The sequence below is a fragment of the Macaca fascicularis genome, chromosome 6 (assembly GCF_037993035.2).
Source record: "Macaca fascicularis isolate 582-1 chromosome 6, T2T-MFA8v1.1".
Taxonomy (NCBI): domain Eukaryota; kingdom Metazoa; phylum Chordata; class Mammalia; order Primates; family Cercopithecidae; genus Macaca; species Macaca fascicularis.
This window is the reverse complement of record NC_088380.1, coordinates 88,073,386-88,095,629: the sequence shown is the minus strand read 5'-3', so window position 1 is coordinate 88,095,629 and position 22,244 is coordinate 88,073,386. Positions and strand designations below refer to the sequence as shown.

At 35.9% G+C, this 22,244-nt stretch overlaps 1 protein-coding gene across 2 annotated transcripts in view; it reads left to right on the top strand.

The window, feature by feature from the left end:
• EDIL3 (EGF like repeats and discoidin domains 3) overlaps positions 1–22,244 on the top strand; it is a 465,541-nt gene that overhangs the window by 251,841 nt on the left and 191,456 nt on the right. For both annotated transcript variants that reach the window (XM_005557328.4, XM_005557327.4), the window contains one exon: positions 13,267–13,380. In XM_005557328.4, the coding sequence (XP_005557385.1) occupies positions 13,267–13,380 (114 nt within the window). The remainder of the gene's footprint in view (positions 1–13,266; positions 13,381–22,244) is intronic.

The window sequence follows — 22,244 nt, the reverse complement described above, 5'->3', positions numbered from 1 at the left end:
AGCTAAGTGTTTAAACATACCAAACATGGTTATAGCCATCCTACTACCTAGTCTGAGTAATATGGACTCAACATAAATATCCCTTCTCACTTTTTGAATTATTTTTCCAAAATGATACCAATAATGAAATTTTAGAGAATGTGAATGAGCTTCTAAAATACAGATCTATTCAATCCCATGTCCCCTTCCACCCTTCTTGAGTTCTCTATTAACTCTCCAGTATCCAAGGACTAAAGTTCAAACTCCTTAACTTGATTGATATGGCCATAGAAATCTGGTCCCAGACTACATAGTCGCCATTATGCAGAGTTTCCCCCATACAGTCCCTGTGCATGCTTCAGAAATTCAAAGTGCTCAGCTGTCTCTGAAAACATGTTCTTTTGTGTTTCTTCCTAATTTAATACAGCTATAAAGATTCCTGCTCATTCTTTAAGCACCAAATATATTACCTCCTGCAAGCAATCTTCCATATCTCCTTTAGGCAAAACTACTGCTTTTTCTATAATCTTAGTATATTTTGTAGATAATGCTCTAAAGCACATATTTCACCATATTATAATTGTCTGTCTCCTGTGTAGAAGAATAGAAAATGAGCGATATCTTAGAACAGGAGCTGTTTCTCTTTACTGATATATCCAGTTATGTATTTTAATGCCTGAGTCGTGGAAAGTGCTCCTCAGAATTCTAATGAATGAATTAGTGAACAAATGGTTAAAGGCAAGCTATGTGAATCATAGCTGTGTTTCCCGTACAAATCCTAGCTCATCTAGCCAGTTTGGGGTTTCTGATAACTCACTATAGGAAAAACTTCAAAATGGTCTGTCATTAAGATTGACTGCTAAAACCAGAGAGAACTAATTTGACATGCAGCTGAAAGAATAGAGTAGTTAATTTTAGATAAAGCATCAAAATATGCAATTGTATAAATAATAAAAATAAGGTGGCTCGCGCCTGTGATCCCAGTACTTTGGGAGGCCGAGGCAGGTGGATCACGAAGTCAGGAGATCCAGACCATCCTGGCTAACACGGTGAAACCTCGTCTCTACTAAAAATACAAAAAAATTAGCCGGGCGTGGTGGTGGGCACCTGTAGTCCCAGCTACTCAGGAGGCTGAGGCAGGAGAGTGGCTTGAACCCGGGAGGCGGAGCTTGCAGTGAGCCGAGATCGTGCCACTGCACTCCAGCCTGGGCGACAGAAGGAGACTCTGTCTCAAAAAAAAAAAAAAAAGGAAACCAGGAAATAAATACCTTGCATACTTGGAGAAAAGAACTATGGGACAATGAGGAAATCACTCTTAGATCTGCAGACTACTGATATCAGGAAAAATGAAATACATATTAATTTAGAAAAATAACTTTATAGAGTCAATTATTTATAATTCCATCTAATTCAAAAGCACTTTTCCCTAGTCAGCTAGACTCCTTCTCTAAAACTCAACATCCCCTAGTCTGACAAACCAATTTAGTTTTGATATTTGGAGTTCCTTTGAGAGACTGTGCATTTTCCTATTATAACCCTTGTTACCTTACACTGTAACTGATTAATTCCTTGTCTATCTACTGTACTATAAGAGCTTCAGAAATGCTACAGATCGTGACATATTAATTGTTGCATTCTTAGTACCTAGTATAGAACTAAGGATGGATGGATGCATGGAAAAGAAGGAAGGAAGGCAGGAAGGAAGGGAGGGAGGGAGGGAGGGAAACAAGGAGGAAGGGAAGGAAGGAAAGGAGGGAACGTGGGACGGAGGAAGGGAGGCAAGGAAAGAAGGAAGGGTGAATGGATGGATGTGCTTCATAAGCAGAGGTTCTGTTCAGTGTTTACAAACACTGGCTACCCTTCAGAGTCACTGGAATGCCTTTAAAAAAAAAATGTATTGCTCCCTTTGTCTCTCCCAAGACCATTTAAGTCAGAATCTCTAAGTGTAAGACTTGTGCATTGATATGCCTTAAGAGCTCCAACTTTTAAAAGAATCCTTGCTCTAATTTCATTTTTCCTTAATAGAATCCCATTAGAAATAGGATGGAGCACTTTACCCAAGCAAGGGACTCACTGTTACAGTATATACATGATGATCCCAAGGTTACTAATATTCCTGGTTCTTTCTTACCAATTAACAAATATTTAGTGCAGGGCAAGCAACTATGCTACATGTCACTGAGGTAACATCCCATGTTATGGTTTGCTTTTTTGTGAAAATGTTTACTGAAAGAGGCATCTGTTCTTATTGGCTTCTGCATACATATATTTATTTATTTATATATATAAAGTCATCAAATGTTTGAGTTATAGAGGCATAACACCCTCTTGATTACCTCTTCCTTAACTTCTCCTCTGTCTCCCCTGGTTTTGGCTTTTATATCTGTTAGAACAGCTGTCTTGTCTTACTGGCCAAATATCTGTATAAATGCAAATAAAACTTTATTGGAATAATTAATATAAACAACCCAAATAATTGGGAAGAGTATTGCCTGGATACTAGTATCAAAGGTATTTGCATCTAAATAAAGATCTTAAAATAAATACTAGGATGTCAGGATAGAGATGGACAGAGAATATGATCTTTGTTAGAAAGAGGCAATGGATAAATATCTCTTGGATTTGGGGCTTTTGTTTAACTACTGTTGTTGGTAAGTGAAGATTATCAATAAATTATTATAAAAGGTTTGTGTGTGATATGTTCTGACTGAATAATGCTGATTTTAATTAGCTACTTTAACATGAATTACTAGTAATATAGCAGAAAGCCAGATCAAAAGGGGGGTTCAAGAACAGAAGATTTAAATATATAGCAAACTGGTCACAGAAATGACTGAGAAATAAATTATCTAGATAATTCTGATTGTGACATAATTAAGTTCAGCATCAGAGTAGGAGAACTGAATTCTTAGAAATTCATCTTAAAGAGAAATTCAATCTTTAAAGAGAAGTTGAAAGACCATAGGCTTTAAATAAGGAAAAATATAAAAGGTCGAACTTTAAAAGGCAATCACTCATGGGAGGTCTGGAGAATACTTAATAGCTAATGGGGAGCTCAGGGAAGATGTGTTGTTAAGGATCAAAAAATAGCAGGCTCTGGAAAAGAAGGTCTTGCTGACTAATTAGCAGTCAATAGCAATATTGCTGGAGGAAAGATAGCGCAAGGGAAAGACATAAAGAAGTTGAGAAATTTTGTCTTCACAAAAGAAAAAAAGTTGAGGGGGCGCCGTCTATCATTGTCTCCTTTTAATATATCCAAAAAGTATCTTCAGCCCAAGAACCATGTTCCTTTTTGATGTTTGTGGGGGCCTGAATGTACTTACTTATGAAGAGGAGATAGATTTATGGTTGAAATAGATTGTCTTTGTCTTCACTAGGAGGAGGTTAGATAGATATCTATTCCCAGAAGGATTAGATGTCCTGGTCCAAATGGTGGTCAGTATTCAAAATATCTAAGCCATGTTGGCAAAATAAATGTGGTTACACTACTGGGGACAAATGACATTTTCCTGAGGAGTTCTGAGAGAACTCAAGGATGAGCTACGATAATGATGTCCCAGAAGTGAAAACTGCTACCATTCCTACTCTGCAGATTGCAAAGGTGAGCCACTTGAAAACAAACTAATTAATTAGTTATTAATTAGTTTTAAAAGTCTCCAGAGGAGGTGGTTCCTGGGAATTAGACTCAAGAATTCTCTATCTCATCTCTGGCCAACTAGCGGAATCTATAAAGAACAATGAGATTACTGAATTTTTAACTATAATTCTCTGAGAAGAAGCCACACTATTTCTGTGACAAGAAATCATGCCCAGACAATGCTTTGTTTTGAAGGCACCAATAAGGAATTAACTATATAATTTCCATGTTAACTCTTTGACAGCCTACCACTCCAAATTCAATTTCATGGGCTTTTGGCTATAATCTGTACAAGAAGAGTTCTGACAAAGATCCAGAACAAAGAAGACCAGGTGTAACTGAGCATTTCTCAGGATGTGGATGTGCATAAGGTGAATTGCCTAAGGGAGGAGTCCTCAATGTGATCTTAATATGTATATATACATATATATGGGTAGTTTGTCAATTACTGGAGAAGGCTTCTCACAGCAAAATCTCCAGAGTGTGCATTTCTGTTAGGAAAAACCCAAGCCAAAGTGGGTAGACTATCAAATACATTTACAAATCTATAATGTGGGTTACGCGTGACACATCGATAAAGAGTCTGAGTTATGTGTATAAAATCAATGAATCTGTGTAGTTATAAAAGAAGCAAGGAACTGGAAATACTTGTAAAGTACTTTTTTGGTTCAAAGTAATTTGTGTTTCCTTTCAGAGAAATTCAACTATTTATCTTTTATTATTTTCTGTCCTCCCTCTTCTTCTCCTTCTTCTTTCTTCTACTTTCTTCTTCCACCAAAAAATCAAAACAAAATGTAATATATATATAAACATATATTTTATATATATATTATAATGTCATATATATTATATATATAACATTTCAGGAAATAAGGGTAAGTCATGAGTTTACATTTGGAAACTCATATGCAGCTCTCATCACTGTGCCTCGGTGACACAAGAAGTTCAGCAGCAAAGTTTTATGTTTTCAGGACTCAGTTGACTGTCTTGATTATAAAGTCATATTTTGAAGTTGTTTTATGAAGCAAGAACTTATAAATGATATTATTATAAATAAAGTATAAATCTGACCAAATAAGGAAATTTCTATTTCATATGGGGACTACTTTATCAGTTTTTTCTTCGTTAATAAACTGGCATATCTCAGCAGTATATTTGGAATGGATGTGGACTTTTTCTGGGAATGATAATGTCTTGATCTGTGACGAAGATAAATGTATGTAATTTATTGCAAATATGTTTAAGTTTCATTTCATTGCATTATATTCTGTGAACATTTTTATCTAGCATTTAATTAAACATGATTTATACAAATTGAGGTTGGTTTCCATCTAGGTTGTTTGCAGTGTTAATGACAGTGCCAATAGCCTTCGCTGCTGAAAGAACTCCCATATTATACAAATACGTAAATGCTTCTGCATAATTTGCAACTGTTCTCTAAGCTTGTGTGTTACTGGGCGTGTACATATGCGGAAATGTTTTACTAACTTAGCTACTATATTAAAAAATATGCGTATCTCAAGATAATGTGTATATTTATGAATTTAGATTTAAGTAGTTTTTGAGTTTTAAAAACATTGAAAAATGCACATTTAAACAATGAAAAGGTCATTCTATCACAAATTGAGTGTGTCTACAAAGCATTTCCACTTCAGCAAATGCCATTCCAATTCATTCCACTTCATGTTAACCTCTGGGTAAAGGTGTTAACTGTTGATTTTTCAGAATTGGATGTCCTTAATTATAACTTGCTTTGCTGACAGTTTATAGATGGGACCTGATGAGCCTACAAGTGGAAGGTTTAAAGGTTGATTTGTCTCAATTAGATTTACACTCACATATTTTAATTACTACTTATTGTGTAAAGACTTGGAAGATTTAAGGAGGCAAAAAACGGCAGGGTCTTTCTATCATTAATAGAATGTATAATAATTCTTGATTGTTCTCACATTGGCTATGAGAACTTCCTTCTATTAACATTACAAATCAGCAAGAGCTGGGTTTGATTTTACTCATGATATATTTCAATCTTAAAATGAGAAAATGCATAGAGTCTCTTACAGGAGACTTAAAATATATGTTGTACCTATTAATATCAAATCTTGTGTGGGTTTCTGTCCCATCTTCCTTTATTCGTTTCTCAAGTCCATCTCACATATGGCTTCACTAGGTTCTTCTAAAGTAGAAGGGTGAAGGAAATACCCTCTCATCCTTCTCATCCTGCTCCAAATGTTCATTGCCAAAAAAATGAAACCAGGTTCCCTCAGCCTGTACTAAGGATGCATCATAATGTGGTCCATATCTACATTCTCTGATATGGGATTCTAGCACTCTCTTTCATCTTCTCTGCTCAAAATACTTTACTCCTGTACCTAAACACACCATCATATCATTAGCATTCTTCTTCAAAGTTGTGATTCATTCTGGCTCCCAGCTTGGAAACTGACCACCATCTATATCACATCCTTATTAATCTTAATGAAACTTTTTATTCTTGTCTAAGGTCAAATTACCTTTTGCTTATGTGGGTCCTTCAGACATGACCACTCAGTTTCCTCTCTCTAAGTATATATGAGAATAAATTTTCGCATCTAACTTTACAAATTATGGCAATGTTTTCTCTAAGATATGAAGACGTTAACCAGTGACATGTTCTCATCTAAAACAAATTGTAGTAGAGAAGATACAGATAAAGACATACTGGGCATGTTGCAAGGTAGCCAGACATTGTTATTGTCATACACTGAGTTGGCAGCAATAAGTAGCATGGAGATTTTCATGTGGCTTACAAAATTTAATGAAAATGGTTTGCGTGTTAGTCCAATATAAATATAGTTTAATATTAAGACTAAGTGAAATTTTGGTAAGAGCAAATAGACCTGAGTATTTTATTATATTTTTAAAAAGGAAAGAAATGACTTATACTCACCTTCTTTTCTTTCCCCTCCCTCCCTCCTTCCCTCCTTCCCCACCTCCCTCCCTCCCCCTCATCCATCCTTCATTTTTATACAGTTTCAGTATCAAATATTTAGGAGTCTATCTTACTTTTTTTTCCCCGAGACAGAGTCTAGCTCTGTCGCCCAGGCTGGAGTGCAGTGGCTCAGTCTCGGCTCACTGCAACCTCAGCCTCCTGGGTTTAAGCAATTATCTTGCCTCAGCCTCCTAAGTAGCTGGGATTATAGGCACACGCCACCACTCCCAGATAATTTTTGTATTTTTAGCAGAGACAGGGTTTCACCATGTTGGCCAGGCTGGTCTCGAACTACTGGCCTTGTGATCAGCCCGCTTTGGCCTTCCAAAGTGCTGGAATGACAGGTGTGAGCCACCGCTCCCGGCCGAGTCTCTCACACTTTACAGCATATAGATCCATCTTTTTAGAGATTAGCAGATTCTGATTTTATCCCATTATTTGAAGTTATGAGGTACTCAAATTATTTTTATTTTTTTCTGAACACAGTCATGAATTATCTCTATTCTTTTTTTTTTTAATTTATTTATTATTATTATTATACTTTAAGTTGTAGGGTACATGTGCATAACGTGCAGGTTTGTTACATATGTATACTTGTGCCATGTTGGTGTGCTGCACCCATCAACTCGTCATTTACATCAGGTATAACTCCCAATGCAATCCCTCCCCCCTCAGCCCTCCCCATGATAGGCCCCGGTGTGTGATGTTCCCCTTCCTGAGTCCAAGTGATCTCATTGTTCAGTTCCCACCTATGAGTGAGAACATGCGGTGTTTGCTTTTCTGTTCTTGTGATAGTTTGCTAAGAATGATGGTTTCCAGCTGCATCCATGTCCCTACAAAGGACACAAACTCATCCTTTTTGATGGCTGCATAGTATTCCATGGTGTATATGTGCCACATTTTCTTAATCCAATCTGTCACTGATGGACATTTGGGTTGATTCCAAGTCTTTGCTATTGTGAATAGTGCTGCAATAAACATACGTGTGCATGTGTCTTTATAGCAGCATAATTTATAATCCTTTGGGTATATACCCAGTAATGCGATGGCTGGGTCATATGGAACATCTAGTTCTAGATCCTTGAGGAATCGCCATACTGTTTTCCATAATGGTTGAACTAGTTTACAATCCCACCAACAGTGTAAAAGTGTTCCTATTTCTCCACATCCTCTCCAGCACCTGTTGTTTCCTGACTTTTTAATGATCGCCATTCTAACTGGTGTGAGATGGTATCTCATTGTGGTTTTGATTTGCATTTCTCTGATGGCCAGTGATGATGAGCATTTTTTCATGTGTCTGTTGGCTGTATGAATGTCTTCTTTTGAGAAATGTCTGTTCATATCCTTTGCCCACTTTTTGATGGGGTTGTTTGTTTTTTTCTTGTAAATTTGTTTGAGTTCTTTGTAGGTTCTGGATATTAGCCCTTTGTCAGATGAGTAGATTGCAAAAATTTTCTCCCATTCTGTAGGTTGCCTGTTCACTCTGATGGTAGTTTCTTTTGCTGTGCAGAAGCTCTTTAGTTTAATGAGATCCCATTTGTCAATTTTGGCTTTTGCTGCCGTTGCTTTTGGTGTTTTAGACATGAAGTCTTTGCCCATGCCTATGTCCTGAATGGTACTACCTAGGTTTTCCTCTAGGATTTTTATGGTATTAGGTCTAACATTTAAGTCTCTAATCCATCTTGAATTAATTTTCGTATAAGGAGTAAGGAAAGGATCCAGTTTCAGCTTTCTACTTATGGCTAGCCAATTTTCCCAGCACCATTTATTAAATAGGGAATCCTTTCCCCATTTCTTGTTTCTCTCAGGTTTGTCAAAGATCAGATGGCTGTAGATGTGTGGTATGATTTCTGAGGACTCTGTTCTGTTCCATTGGTCTATATCTCTCTTTTGGTACCAGTACCATGCTGTTTTGGTTACTGTAGCCTTGTAGTATAGTTTGAAGTCAGGTAGCGTGATGCCTCCAGCTTTGTTCTTTTGACTTAGGATTGTCTTGGAGATGTGGGCTCTTTTTTGGTTCCATATGAACTTTAAAGCAGTTCTTTCCAATTCTGTGAAGAAACTCATTGGTAGCTTGATGGGGATGGCATTGAATCTATAAATTACCTTGGGCAGTATGGCCATTTTCACGATATTGATTCTTCCTATCCATGAGCATGGTATGTTCTTCCATTTGTTTGTGTCCTCTTTGATTTCACTGAGCAGTGGTTTGTAGTTCTCCTTGAAGAGGTCCTTTACATCCCTTGTAAGTTGGATTCCTAGGTATTTTATTCTCTTTGAAGCAATTGTGAATGGAAGTTCATTCCTGATTTGGCTCTCTGTTTGTCTGTTACTGGTGTATAAGAATGCTTGTGATTTTTGCACATTAATTTTGTATCCTGAGACTTTGCTGAAGTTGCTTATCAGCTTAAGGAGATTTTGGGCTGAGACAATGGGGTTTTCTAAATATACAATCATGTCATCTGCAAACAGGGACAATTTGACTTCTTCTTTTCCTAACTGAATACCCTTGATTTCTTTCTCTTGCCTAATTGCCCTAGCCAGAACTTCCAACACTATGTTGAATAGGAGTGGTGAGAGAGGGCATCCCTGTCTTGTGCCAGTTTTCAAAGGAATTTTTCCAGTTTTTGCCCATTCAGTATGATATTGGCTGTGGGTTTGTCATAAATAGCTCTTATTATTTTGAGGTACGTTCCATCAATACCGAATTTATTGAGCGTTTTTAGCATAAAGGGCTGTTGAATTTTGTCAAAAGCTTTTTCTGCATCTATTGAGATAATCATGTGGTTCTTGTCTTTGGTTCTGTTTATATGCTGGATTATGTTTATTGATTTGCGAATGTTGAACCAGCCTTGCATCCCAGGGATGAAGCCCACTTGATCATGGTGGATAAGCTTTTTGATGTGTTGCTGAATCCGGTTTGCCAGTATTTTATTGAGGATTTTTGCATCGATGTTCATCAGGGATATTGGTCTAAGATTCTCTTTTTTTGTTGTGTCTCTGCCAGGCTTTGGTATCAGGATGATGCTGGCCTCATAAAATGAGTTAGGGAGGATTTCCTCTTTTTCTATTGATTGGAATAGTTTCAGAAGGAATGGTACCAACTCCTCCTTGTACCTCTGGTAGAATTCAGCTGTGAATCCATCTGGTACTGGACTTTTTTTGGTTGGTAGGCTATTAATTATTGCCTCAATTTCAGAGCCTGCTATTGGTCTATTCAGGGATGCAACTTCTTCCTGGTTTAGTCTTGGAAGAGTGTAAGTGTCCAGGAAATTATCCATTTCTTCTAGATTTTCCAGTTTATTTGCGTAGATGTGTTTATAGTATTCTCTGATCGTAGTTTGTATTTCTATGGGGTCGGTGGTGATATCCCCTTTATCATTTTAATTGCGTCGATTTGATTCTTCTCTCTTTTCTTCTTTATTAGTCTTGCTAGTGGTCTGTCAATTTTGTTGATCTTTTCAAAAAACCAACTCCTGGATTCATTGATTTTTTGGAGAGTTGTTTGTGTCTCTATCTCCTTCATTTCTGCTCTGATCTTAGTTATTTCTAGCCTTCTGCTAGCTTTTGAATGTGTTTGCTCTTGCCCTCTAGTTCTTTTAATTGCAATGTTAGAGTGTCAATTTTAGATCTTTCCTGCTTTCTCTTGTGGGCATTTAGTGCTATAAATTTCCCTCTACACACTGCTTTAAATGTGTCCCAGAGATTCTGGTATGTTGTATCTTTGTTCTCATTGGTTTCAAAGAACATCTTTATTTCTGCCTTCATTTCGTTATGTACCCAGTAGTCATTCAGGAGCAGGTTGTTCAGTTTCCATGTCGTTGAGCGGTTTTGATTGAGTTTCTTAGTCCTGAGTTCTAGTTTGATTGCACTGTGGTCTGAGAGACAGTTTGTTATAATTTCTGTTCTTGTACATTTGCTGAGGAGTGCTTTACTTCCAATTACGTGGTCGATTTTGGAGTAAGTACGATGTGGTGCTGAGAAGAATGTATATTCTGTTGATTTGGGGTGGAGAGTTCTATAGATATCTATTAGGTCTGCTTGCTGCAGAGATGAGTTCAATTCCTGGATATCCTTGTTAACTTTCTGTCTCGTTGATCTGTCTAATGTTGACAGTGGAGTGTTGAAGTCTCCCATTATTATTGTATGGGAGTCTAAGTCTCTTTGTAAGTCTCTAAGGACTTGCTTTATGAATCTGGGTGCTCCTGTATTGGGTGCATATATATTTAGGATAGTTAGCTCTTCCTGTTGAATTGATCCCTTTACCATTATGTAATGGCCTTCTTTGTCTCTTTTGATCTTTGATGGTTTAAAGTCTGTTTTATCAGAGACTAGTATTGCAACCCCCGCTTTTTTTTGTTCTCCATTGGCTTGGTAAATCTTCCTCCATCCCTTTATTTTGAGCCTATGTATGTCTCTGCGTGTGAGATGGGTCTCCTGAATACAGCAGACTGATGGGTCTTGACTCTTTATCCAGTTTGCCAGTCTGTGTCTTTTAATTGGAGCATTTAGTCCATTTACATTTAAGGTTAAGATTGTTATGTGTGCACTTGATCCTGCCATTATGATATTAACTGGTTATTTTGCTCGTTAGTTGATGCAGTTTCTTCCTAGCCTCGATGGTCTTTACATTTTGGCATGTTTTTGCAATGGCTGGTACCGGTTGTTCCTTTCCATGTTTAGTGCTTCCTTCAGGGTCTCTTGTAAGGCAGGCCTAGTGGTGACAAAATCTCTAAGCATTTGCTTATCTGTAAAGGATTTTATTTCTCCTTCACTTATGAAACTTAGTTTGGCTGGATATGAAATTCTGGGTTTAAAATTCTTTTCTTTAAGAATGTTGAATATTGGCCCCCACTCTTCTGGCTTGGAGAGTTTCTGCCGAGAGATCTGCTGTTAGTCTGATGGGCTTCCCTTTGTGGGTAACCCGACCTTTCTCTCTGGCTGCCCTTAAGATTTTTTCCTTCATTTCAACTTTGGTGAATCTGGCAATTATGTGTGTTGGAGTTGCTCTTCTCGAGGAGTATCTTTGTGGCGTTCTCTGTATTTCCTGGATTTGAATGTTGGCCTGCCCTACTAGGTTGGGGAAGTTCTCCTGGATGATATCCTGAAGAGTGTTTTCCAACTTGGTTCCATTTTCCCCCTCACTTTCAGGCACCCCAATCAGACGTAGATTTGGTCTTTTTACATAATCGAATTATCTCTATTCTTAAGCTGTGATTGTCAACCAGAAACCAAAAGGGCTACTTTTTGAGAGCAAGTTATCACCTAAGGAAATTTAGACCAGGCTTTCTACAGTGAACTTAGAATGAGCGGGTGAACAACTCTGCTTTCTGGAGGGGATACTAATTAGAAGACAAAATGTCAAAAGAAAGGGCAAAATTGAGATTTTCAAATACTTTTTTCCTTGTTTCCTTTTAGAAGTAATTTAATGATCATCTTGCTTTAAGCAACTGTAATAACCCAAGATTTCAGAACTACCATTTGATACATTATAGGGTATCAGAAGGCACATTACAAATCTGCAATAAAATTTTTTAAGATTAGGCACAGGACTATTTCTATTGTTCTGGTAGAAAGTTTGTCAGGAAACATTTATCGGGCCCCAGTAGTTGTCCAGATTGAGTGTGGTATTTTCAGGAATGCAAGGAACAGGGCAGGATAGGAACTTCGTTTGTGGAGCTCACTTTCTGACAAGGTGAAAGGGGCTAAAGGCACATAAACAGACAATTTCCAAGTCTGTAATACAGTTAAAAACAACAACAACAAACAGTTATGGAAATGAAAGCAGATAGGGAGCTCAACTGGAAAAGCTTATAGGATGAGGAAAAGATGGTGAGTGGTGCATGCTCTCCAGCTACTGCAGTAGCTCCCACAGAATCCAGCATGGTTCTGTGCCAAAAGGGAATGATTTGTGAGTATCTGTGATTGATATTTGATTGAATTAGTCGTTGTTTCTTTTATGTTTAAAATCATGTTTGTTTTCTCTGTTGTCCAAAATTAGCAAGGGAAGTAGTATAATTTGCTCAATATTTTATATTTCATGTGATTTTGCATCAGATATAATAGTAGCATATCAAAGGTAAGTCCCGTTAGTCTTCCTAACTTTAGAAATCCTTGAATGAGATTAGGAAGTGATCACCATTTACATTTATTATATTTTGCATTTAATGAGTTTTAGCTATTAACTCTAATTTGCTTCTCATCATATTCATCAAAGACGAACTATTTAGAAACTAAAACATCTCTGTCAGTTAGAATTTTAATGAATTAAGATGAAATGAGACAGTGTTAATTGGCAGTTGTTGCTGCAGGGGAGGTTTCTCGATCTTGTAAGTGAAACCAATTCATCTTTCCATCAGGGTTAATTTGTTTGATTTAATTCTAAGGATACACTGAATAGTTCCCCAAACTACTCATATTTATTTTCAGAATGGGAGAGTGGTTTAGTTCTGTTGGCCTTTCATCTGGATTCTGAATTTTATTTGAAATTTATTAAATTTAATGGTTAATAAATTGTTGGTTTTAAGCAGCATTTGTATTACTGACTAAACACACACACATGCCTGCACACACAAAGGAATAGCATTACTAAGGCATTTGTATTTCAAATGTCTAAAACTTTCCAGTATCTAATTATTTTTTACCAATTCTCTTCCTCTGTCCTTTCTGTCTTCCTTAGACATAAATGAATGCGAAGTTGAGCCTTGCAAAAATGGTGGAATATGTACAGATCTTGTTGCCAACTATTCCTGCGAGTGCCCAGGCGAATTTATGGGAAGAAATTGTCAATACAGTAAGTATTCACGTGTGTGTGTGTGTGTGTGTGTGTATGCACACACACATATATGTATGCATATACATTTTTATGTACATCATCTACATTTATTTTGAAATTTGGGCCAAAATCAATATTATTTGCTTTCAGAGTGCATAATCCATTGAAATGGTACTTTTCATATTTGTGGTATGTTATTAATGCGTACATATTCTCTAGGATGTCTCACTTAGTGCACCATATGCATAGAAGTGGTATCTTGTGACCTGAAAAGAATGACAACATTGCCTCAGATACTCAAGTTACATGGATCCCATTTTGGTTTATGATTATGTATACGACCAAAATTTCTACCACCAGAGTGACACTTTGGTTCTGAGAGTAAATTCAGGGTGTTGAAACCAGATAGGGCACGCTGGCTCATGCCTGTAATCCCAGCACTTTTAGAGGCCTCAGTGGTAGGAGCCCAGGAGCTCAAGACCATGCTGGGCAACACAGTGAGACCCCATCTCTAAAAAAATGAAATAAAAATAAAATAAGTCAGTTAGCCTCTATTATAAATAAAAGGTAAAATAAAGGAGGATGCATTTGGGCTGTCCCACACACTAGCAAAAATGTTGCACACTATTTATTTGTCTTATTGGAAGCTGAAGAAAGTAGGGACTTGAAATGATGCATCAAATGACAGAGCAGTTATTTGCCTTAAGTGTTTACAAAGAGGCAGAAGGCACCACTCGCCTAAAAAAAAAAAAAAAAAAAAAAGGCTGGGAAAAAGTAGTAACGGGACTAAAGTCAATCGGATGGGGCCTAAGTGGGCCCAAACACATGTTCATAAGAATACTAATGATATAGCCTTATAATTATTGGACAGTTAGGGGAAAGTTCATACTACTACTGCTTTAATGTATATTGTATGATCTGAGCACCACAACATCATTACGCACATTCAGAATGTAGATGCAGATGAGACTTCAGATAAAGAAACTGAGACTCATGTGATGTTGTTTGCCCAAGCTTTCACAGATATTTAGTGACAGAAGTAATGCTTCAGATTTGTGATTCCCCATCCTCACTCAGTGTATTTTCCTCAAGATTGAGATACCTCTTTAAATAGAGAGGTATAATGTAAATGTGAATACATGACACGTCCATTCTTTATCACAGACACACACACATACCACATAGTTCTTTCTCTTCAGCCATAGTAAGAAATTTATTTCCCATTTTCTTTTTCTTTCTTTCTCTTCAGCCATGGTCTTTATAAAATAAAATAGGAAATATTGTTGAATAATTTGATATATAAATATATATAAATAAAATAATGATATAAAATGGGATACTCATTACTGTAGTCCTGACAAACTGCACAAAAATAATTAAACTCTGACTATCATAGAGAAATCTTGAATTGGAAAAAAAAAAAAAAAAAAAAAAACTTGCTAAACTTAAAGTAATTGAGGAAGGACATTGAGCCTGAGTTGATGAAGAAAGGTACAGGGCACAGAAGGAAGGAAAGGGAAGGCTGAGTAAGTAGGTTGACCATGCAACCAAATAGACCAATAGTAATCCAACCAACTAACCTAGAAACCTTCCCATAAAGCATTTAACTAACCACCCACCAAGTTAACTCAAGCTCAGGTTCAGCTCCTCTTTGGCCTGTCCCAGGCACAGCACTTGCATCCATTTTTGTTTCATGGAACTTGAAGATGGCTGCTCAGTCAACACTGGAAGTTGTGCTAAAGAGCACCTCCAAGATGTCTGTCAGTGAACATCTTATTAATATCATGATGAACAAAAAAACTGATGTCACTGACTATTTCACCTTCATTCAACAAAAATAGAGAATTAGTACCTGAATAGAGAACCTTCCAGGAAGGAACTTTAGCATAGTTTAAAACAATACCTGGATTACAGCATTTCTAGGAAGGGTTAGGCCACCTCTGACCCATAGGAGGCCTGATTAGGGGAACAATTGTGGGGGAGAAACCTTCCCATTTTCCTAAAGGAGGATTGAATGGGGGACATATCATAAGAACCCTGCCTAGGGATGAGTTTCACTGTGCAGTGAGGAACGAGCCTAAGAAGTGACACCTGAGGGTGTAGATGTCCTAGAAGAGGAGACCTAGAATGTGGAACTCTAGGGCATGGAGGAATTGGGAAACGGGTTGAGTGGATAGGCTGGGGATGAGGGGTTTATGAGACAGACAGTAAGGCTATGAAAGAGGGAGAAATGCTCCTGCCTGTCATTAGTTTGTGCCTTGTGTCTTCCAACCAGTTTTTCATGTTGTGTTTAATGAAAACTTTTACTTTTCTGTGAATTAGCTTTATATCTATATAATATTTATATTTAAATTCAGGCATCTCTTTGAAGATGCGTGTGATAGTGGCATGCCTCCCTTCAACTGTCATATGATCTGACATTCTAGCATTTCCTCTATTCTCTGTTCCCTGACAAGGAGATCAGAAAGAGTCACTTAGGGAGTTCCGTAAAATATATTCCTATCGGGTGTTTGCTTTTATTATATTAAATTTTAAAGACATATAACAAATTAAGGTTCTTTATTCTGCCTATTGTCTAGGTTTCTTAGGATATGGCTCTACTTTTTTCTGTAGTCTCTTAGAGTTTTTAGAAAATTTAGAGTAAAAAGGGACATTCTGACACACTGATGATTTATGCACATTGAGAACTTAGAGAATTCACTTACTGTGGGGTATATAGAAGCACATACAGGTTACAGGTGGTACCAGCTCTAAGCTGCTTGAAGGTAAGACCTTGGAAGTTGTTGACAATACATAGACGATAACTCCTGTGCTGGCGTCTACCCTGGAATATGATTGATAACCTTTCTTCTGGACTTTGTATCTTACATGTCCCAGAGGGTGGCCTTTCCCTCATTTTTTACCAGACTTTCAATTTTAAACTGTATATTAAGGTTGCCTTTGCCAATATTATTAAATGAAATATTTTCAAAACTATTGTCATACCACATTTCAAAAACTCAAATATATTTATTTTAAGTTAAGCAATTAAAAGCAAGATGTTTTTGTTGACATAGTACCTTAATAAATATTACAAAAATAACTGTGCATTATTTACTATAATGTATGTCTTTAATTAATTTAGCTATTAAGCACTTTTACTTTGTAAGGAACAAATTTATATCTAACTCCATTATGACCTGTTGCAAAATTATGTGGTAAAAATTATTATGCAAATTAATTACCTATTGAACATTTTCAGTAACAATGAAATTATTTCACATTAATAATGAACCTTTTAATACTAGGCAAAAAAAGTTTCCTGTACTTTTCAAGTGATTATCTTCTAATTATAGGGGAGTTAAGTCAATAATGCATATTTCTGATTTAAATAATTTCAGTTTAGACTTCTAGATGTGATTCATACAACGTATTTACTTTGGAAGATCTCACTTATTTTTTAGTTTTATTATTTATTTATTACCAGGTTTGGTTAAGTTTTATTATTGTTATATTTTACATGAAATTACGTTTGATATGTGAAAATCATTTAGATGTTCCTGTAGTATCTATCACAGTATTACAGCAATTCTTCTAATTAAAGTCCTAATTTAATTCCCTTGTTCAATTTATTTATTTATTTACTTATTTATTTATTTATTTATTTTGAGATGGAGTCTCTCTCTGTTGCCCAGGCTGGAGTGTAGTGGCACGATCTCAGTTCACTGCCTCCCGAGTTCAAGCGATTCTCCTGCCTCAGCCTCCCGAGTAGCTGGCACTACAGGCACGCACCGCCACGCCTGGCTTTTTTGTATTTTTAATAGAGATAGGGTTTCACCACTTTGGTCTGGTCTCAAACTCCTGACCTCAAATGATCCACTCACCTCGGCCTTCCAAAGTACTGCAATTACAGGCATGAGCCACCGTGCGCGGCCCCTCGTTCCTTTTCAATGTGATAAGCTCAAGTGTTCTGACAGTTACTTCCATAAACAGCTTGAAAAGAAAATGATGATGAATTGGAATGAGAAAACTGTTCTCATAAGAACAGATAAGTTTTGTCATATAAGTTTAACTGAACATGATGTTTAAACTAGATTAAGTGCAATGAAAAATAATAACACTCTAGTTAACTAATCTAAAAATAACTAGGATTGTTCTCATTTATTAGACTATGTGGCCCACAATACCTGTATACATTTCCCTCCTGGGTGTTTAAATATGACATTATTATATTTCAGGAATGGCACTCAAATTCATTTTTGTCACTGGCACTACTTTGGGAAAGTAAGATAGTTTTCAAGGGAGCTCTTATAATGCAACATCCACAAACAATTATGACAAACAAACAAACAATGACTTGGGTGATCTCAGAGGTTTTTACTAAAAATTAAAACTAAAATCTTCTAGTAAGGACTAAGTGATGTTTCCAAATATCATAATTACCCAGTTTTTGCAAATTTAATAAAATAATCTAGATAATTATATAGTCATTGAAGAATTCTGTGATATTATAAGGATATTAAAATAATACCTATGAATATATTTTGAAAGTGGTAAATTAATATTTTCTTAACTTCATTATTTGAGCAGCTTTAACTCTTTTAGCCATCATATAAATTAACTAGTATTTCCAAGCACATAAACATAGACAACATATACTGTGTGTGTGTGTATATATATAATATATATAAATAAAAAATATAGTTTTTATATATATATAATTATATGTATTGTTTTTTCTTTTTTTTTAAGACAGAGTCTCATTCTGTCTCCCAGGTGGCTAGAGTGCAGTGGAGCAATCTCGGCTCGCTGCAACCTCCACCTCCCAGGTTCAAGCAATTCTCTTGCCTCAGCCTCCCAAGTAGCTGGGATTACAGGTGCCTGCCACCATGCCCAGCTAATTTTTTTGTATTTTTGATAGAGATGGGGTTCCACCACATTGGCCAGGCTGGTCTCAAACTCTGGACCTCAGGAGATCTGCCCTCCTTAACTTCCCAAAGTGCTGGGATTACAAGTGTAAGCCACGATGCCCGGCCCCTATATTCTTTATTTTGATATCAATATGTACCACCAAGTATATTTGTTTAAGTACAGACTTATTCACTGAAAATTTCTAACATATTGTATAGATAAATACATGATGAGATTTGTATTTTTAAGCTCAGTATTTAATTATTGCTTTTTAAAAGACAAATTTGTAAATAATAACAGGCAAATCGCTTTTGTTTACTAAACTATATCTTTCCACCAATTCATATATGTTGACTTTACTATGTGTCAATCACCTTCCTAAGTATTTTAAATATTGATTTTTTAATCCTCTCAGCACTTTTTGTAGTAGGTACTCTTTATTACTGATTCCATTTTACAGAGCAGACTGAGCTATTGAGTAAGTAAATAATTTGCATAAATTGACCTGGCTAGTAAACTTCAGAACCTGGCCTTAATCCCAGGCATTGTGGTTGCAGAGCCTGCAGCCCTAAGCGTGATATGATCCTGTCTCTTGTAGGGTAAAGGGATGCTGTTATTAAATGCTACACATTAAAAACACTTACACTTGATGAGTGGCCTTGGCAGGTGACAACAGCGTAAGAGGAAAGAGTGCAGGCTTTGCATTCAAATAGAACTGGAAGTTTAAATATTTTCTGTTTGTAACTATATGTCCTGACAAGTACATTGCCCCTTCTGAACCTCAGATTTTTTATCTGCAAATGGAATTGATACTATCTTTTGATGTATATATATTGATGGGCAGATTAAAATTCATAGCATATGTAAAATACCTAATAAAACACCTAGGTCAATAAATGTTATAAATAAGGAAATAACTGCATAAATGTATACACATAGGATTTTTTTTAGTTATTTGAAAAAATAATACCTGTGTATCTCACCTTTTCTTTTGTCATAATGTTGTGTGATTTTAAGTTTTATTATTTATGCAAACAACTTGTCCTTCATTAGTAAATTAGTGTATGTCCTTGAGAACAAGCAGTGTAGATGTTAGGTATAATGCCTGCATACCATGTTTTACAGATACATAAATTTAAGAATTCCTGTGGCATTAATATAAGTTTAAATACATATTCTTTACCCAAAATCATTAGAGGAGATAGTTGCTGTGTTTTTTTATAAAAGGCTATCATAACATATGAACCACAAACACCCAATTTGATTTATCTCTTTGTATGTTTGCAATTATTGTAAGATGTCACTTTATTTGATCAGGTATCTTAGTGAATGACAAGCAAATGAATGTTTGCAGTAATTCTAGTGAATGACAAGAGGAGAATGAATAATTCCAGTATTTTCTAAAAAAGTGGTCAGAGATTATAGTTTTATATTATATAGCATGAAAATCCTACTCTTTCCTATCCAGATGTGACAAGACAAAAGGAAAACATAGAGAAATTCTGAAGTAAATTATTTTTTTAAAAGGGTCTATAAGGAAGTGAAAATTAGAATGAAAGCACACATAAGTTTTATGAGAAAACTGCCTAAGTCTGATGTTACAATATAGTGAATGTATTCAATTATATGATCAAATAAACTAGCCACAAATATTTACTGAGCTTTTCTTAGCATAACTGTGTATAAGGTTATAAGAACATACATGAATAAACTCATTCATTCAACAAATTGTATCACCCTCTAAAGCCAGGATAACAATGGTAATTGAAATGAATTTGGTTTCTACTATCATAGCATATACAGAATAATGACAGAGAAAAAAAGAAGTATGTATTTAATAATAAGACATGGTAAGTGCCATGAGGGCAAAAAAGAGGGAGCCTATGACAGGGAAGCCTTTTCTGTTTGGGGGATTTAGGAAAGTGACATTTAAGCTAAGACCTTAAGAATGTGTAGTATGTACTCAAATAGAAAGAGGAGGGGGTGGTGGAGATGAGAATTTTATAAAGAGAATGATAAATAAACAGATCCTTTGAGAATCCTCAGGAATAAACAGATCCTTGTTTATCCTCAAGAATAAACAGATCCTTTGTCTTTAAGAATCTTAATATTTAGTGGATGAGTTAAGAGTGTTATTTAACCAACATGTGATAGCACCTTTAGTACATCTTATCTTTTAGGCCTTAACAATAGAGTCATGAAATTTCAATTGGGGTTGTGATCTATCCATGCTAAACCATGTTTATATACTAAAAATTCATCTTATAAATATGTTTTTGTGCAACCATGAGGGATAAACATCAGAATATATTTTAACTTGTAAATGTAACAAGAAATCAAAGAGAAACTAAGAAAAATAAATATTTAATTTTAATCTTATAGTATTTCCTATAACAAATATCTGCTCTGTTGTAGAAATTTGAACAGGGTACTTTGGTAATGCTTTTGTCTTTGAAAGCATTGGCTATTTTAACTTAAGATTGTTCTACTTTGCTTGAAATACATAAAATAAAAATTAATCCAGAACTCCAGTGGGACAGGAAAAGGACAGTTTGCCTCAGGCTGGTACCTTTTGTGAACATTAAAAATAAATAAATAAAGGAGTTGACTATGGGTAAATCTGAGGAGCATAGCATTTAAAATCTACCTATAAACATATGGGATACATTTACAAATAACTGTAACCATATATACTTGAATACATACAATTATTTTAACTTAATTTCTCACTTCTTTTAAAACATGCTTTTGTGAGTTAAAAAGAAAATCCAGAACACTGCAAGTATATCAATAAAGAAAGAAATGATTTCAATGTTATTACAGGATGAAGTTTTTGAAACAATAAACACAAAAAAATTGACTCAATAACGAAAGCAAATTGGATTTTTTGTGTCTGACATGAAAGTTCTGTCTTCAGTCAGGTGCCTCTGGGTATATTTTCCAAATGTTACACAACAGTTTTGTACAGAATTATCACACTTTGAAGGTTCACCTACTGTACCTTAAAGCGATAATGTAGTAAAGAAAAGACAAACAAGTATCTGCAAAATGCTCAAATAGACCATGTAGGACTTGTTAAATACTTCCAACAAATTGAATCATATTCTCAATACCTGGCAGTTTTGTATTTAATTGCAAATAATTACTGAAACATTCAGTAAGACCTTTTTGTTTTCAAATTATTTCAACGTTCCCCTTATGTGCTAAACTGTATATGTCCAGGGATTATAATTTAGTTTTGTATTTATTCTCCAGGCTAAAACTTGCTCTTATATTTTCCAGTTCAAAGACAAAGAAAGATGAAGTACTCAGACATCAAGGGAGTTCGAGAACAGCATAACTTGATTTAGTTCTCATAAAATTTAGAACTGTAGTGGATGATTGAAACATATTGCATTTTTCTCAAACTGAAAATATCACTCTTTTCAGCTATCACTCCACCCCTCACCCTTACAAAAAGAGCAGAGGGAGAACCCAAATAAAATATATACAAAACAAAAAACCTCTCTGTTAGGAAACTACCAGTAAAGAAGTCATCCTGGGACTAGGAAGTTGGAACATTGCTAAAATGTAATTTGTGGGCCAGACAATATCTTCTACATGTTAATGCAGCATTCTTGGGTACTTAGGTGAAATTTGGGGCCTGACTGTCAGAGTGAGGCTCAATTGGTTATTTCACAATGGGGAAATTATAGCACAAACCACCGGGATTTCCGCTTTTATCACACTGCTAAACAGCAGAGATAAACTTTCTCAGAAGAGAAGAAAGAATATAGATGGTTCCTGATCTTTCACCAAATGTGCACAATTTTTCAAATGATGGCATGATTTCCTGAGCTCTCAAGGGTTTCAAATGGTTGCAATAAAACTTGACTGGCAACTATGGAGCTGAGTTTGGCAGTGACAGCAACAGCTAGTGTGGCCCTAGCCGCAGTTTTCAACTGAATCAGCACCCTTGGAAGTGATGGTTTCCAGCAGCATGTAAGACATAA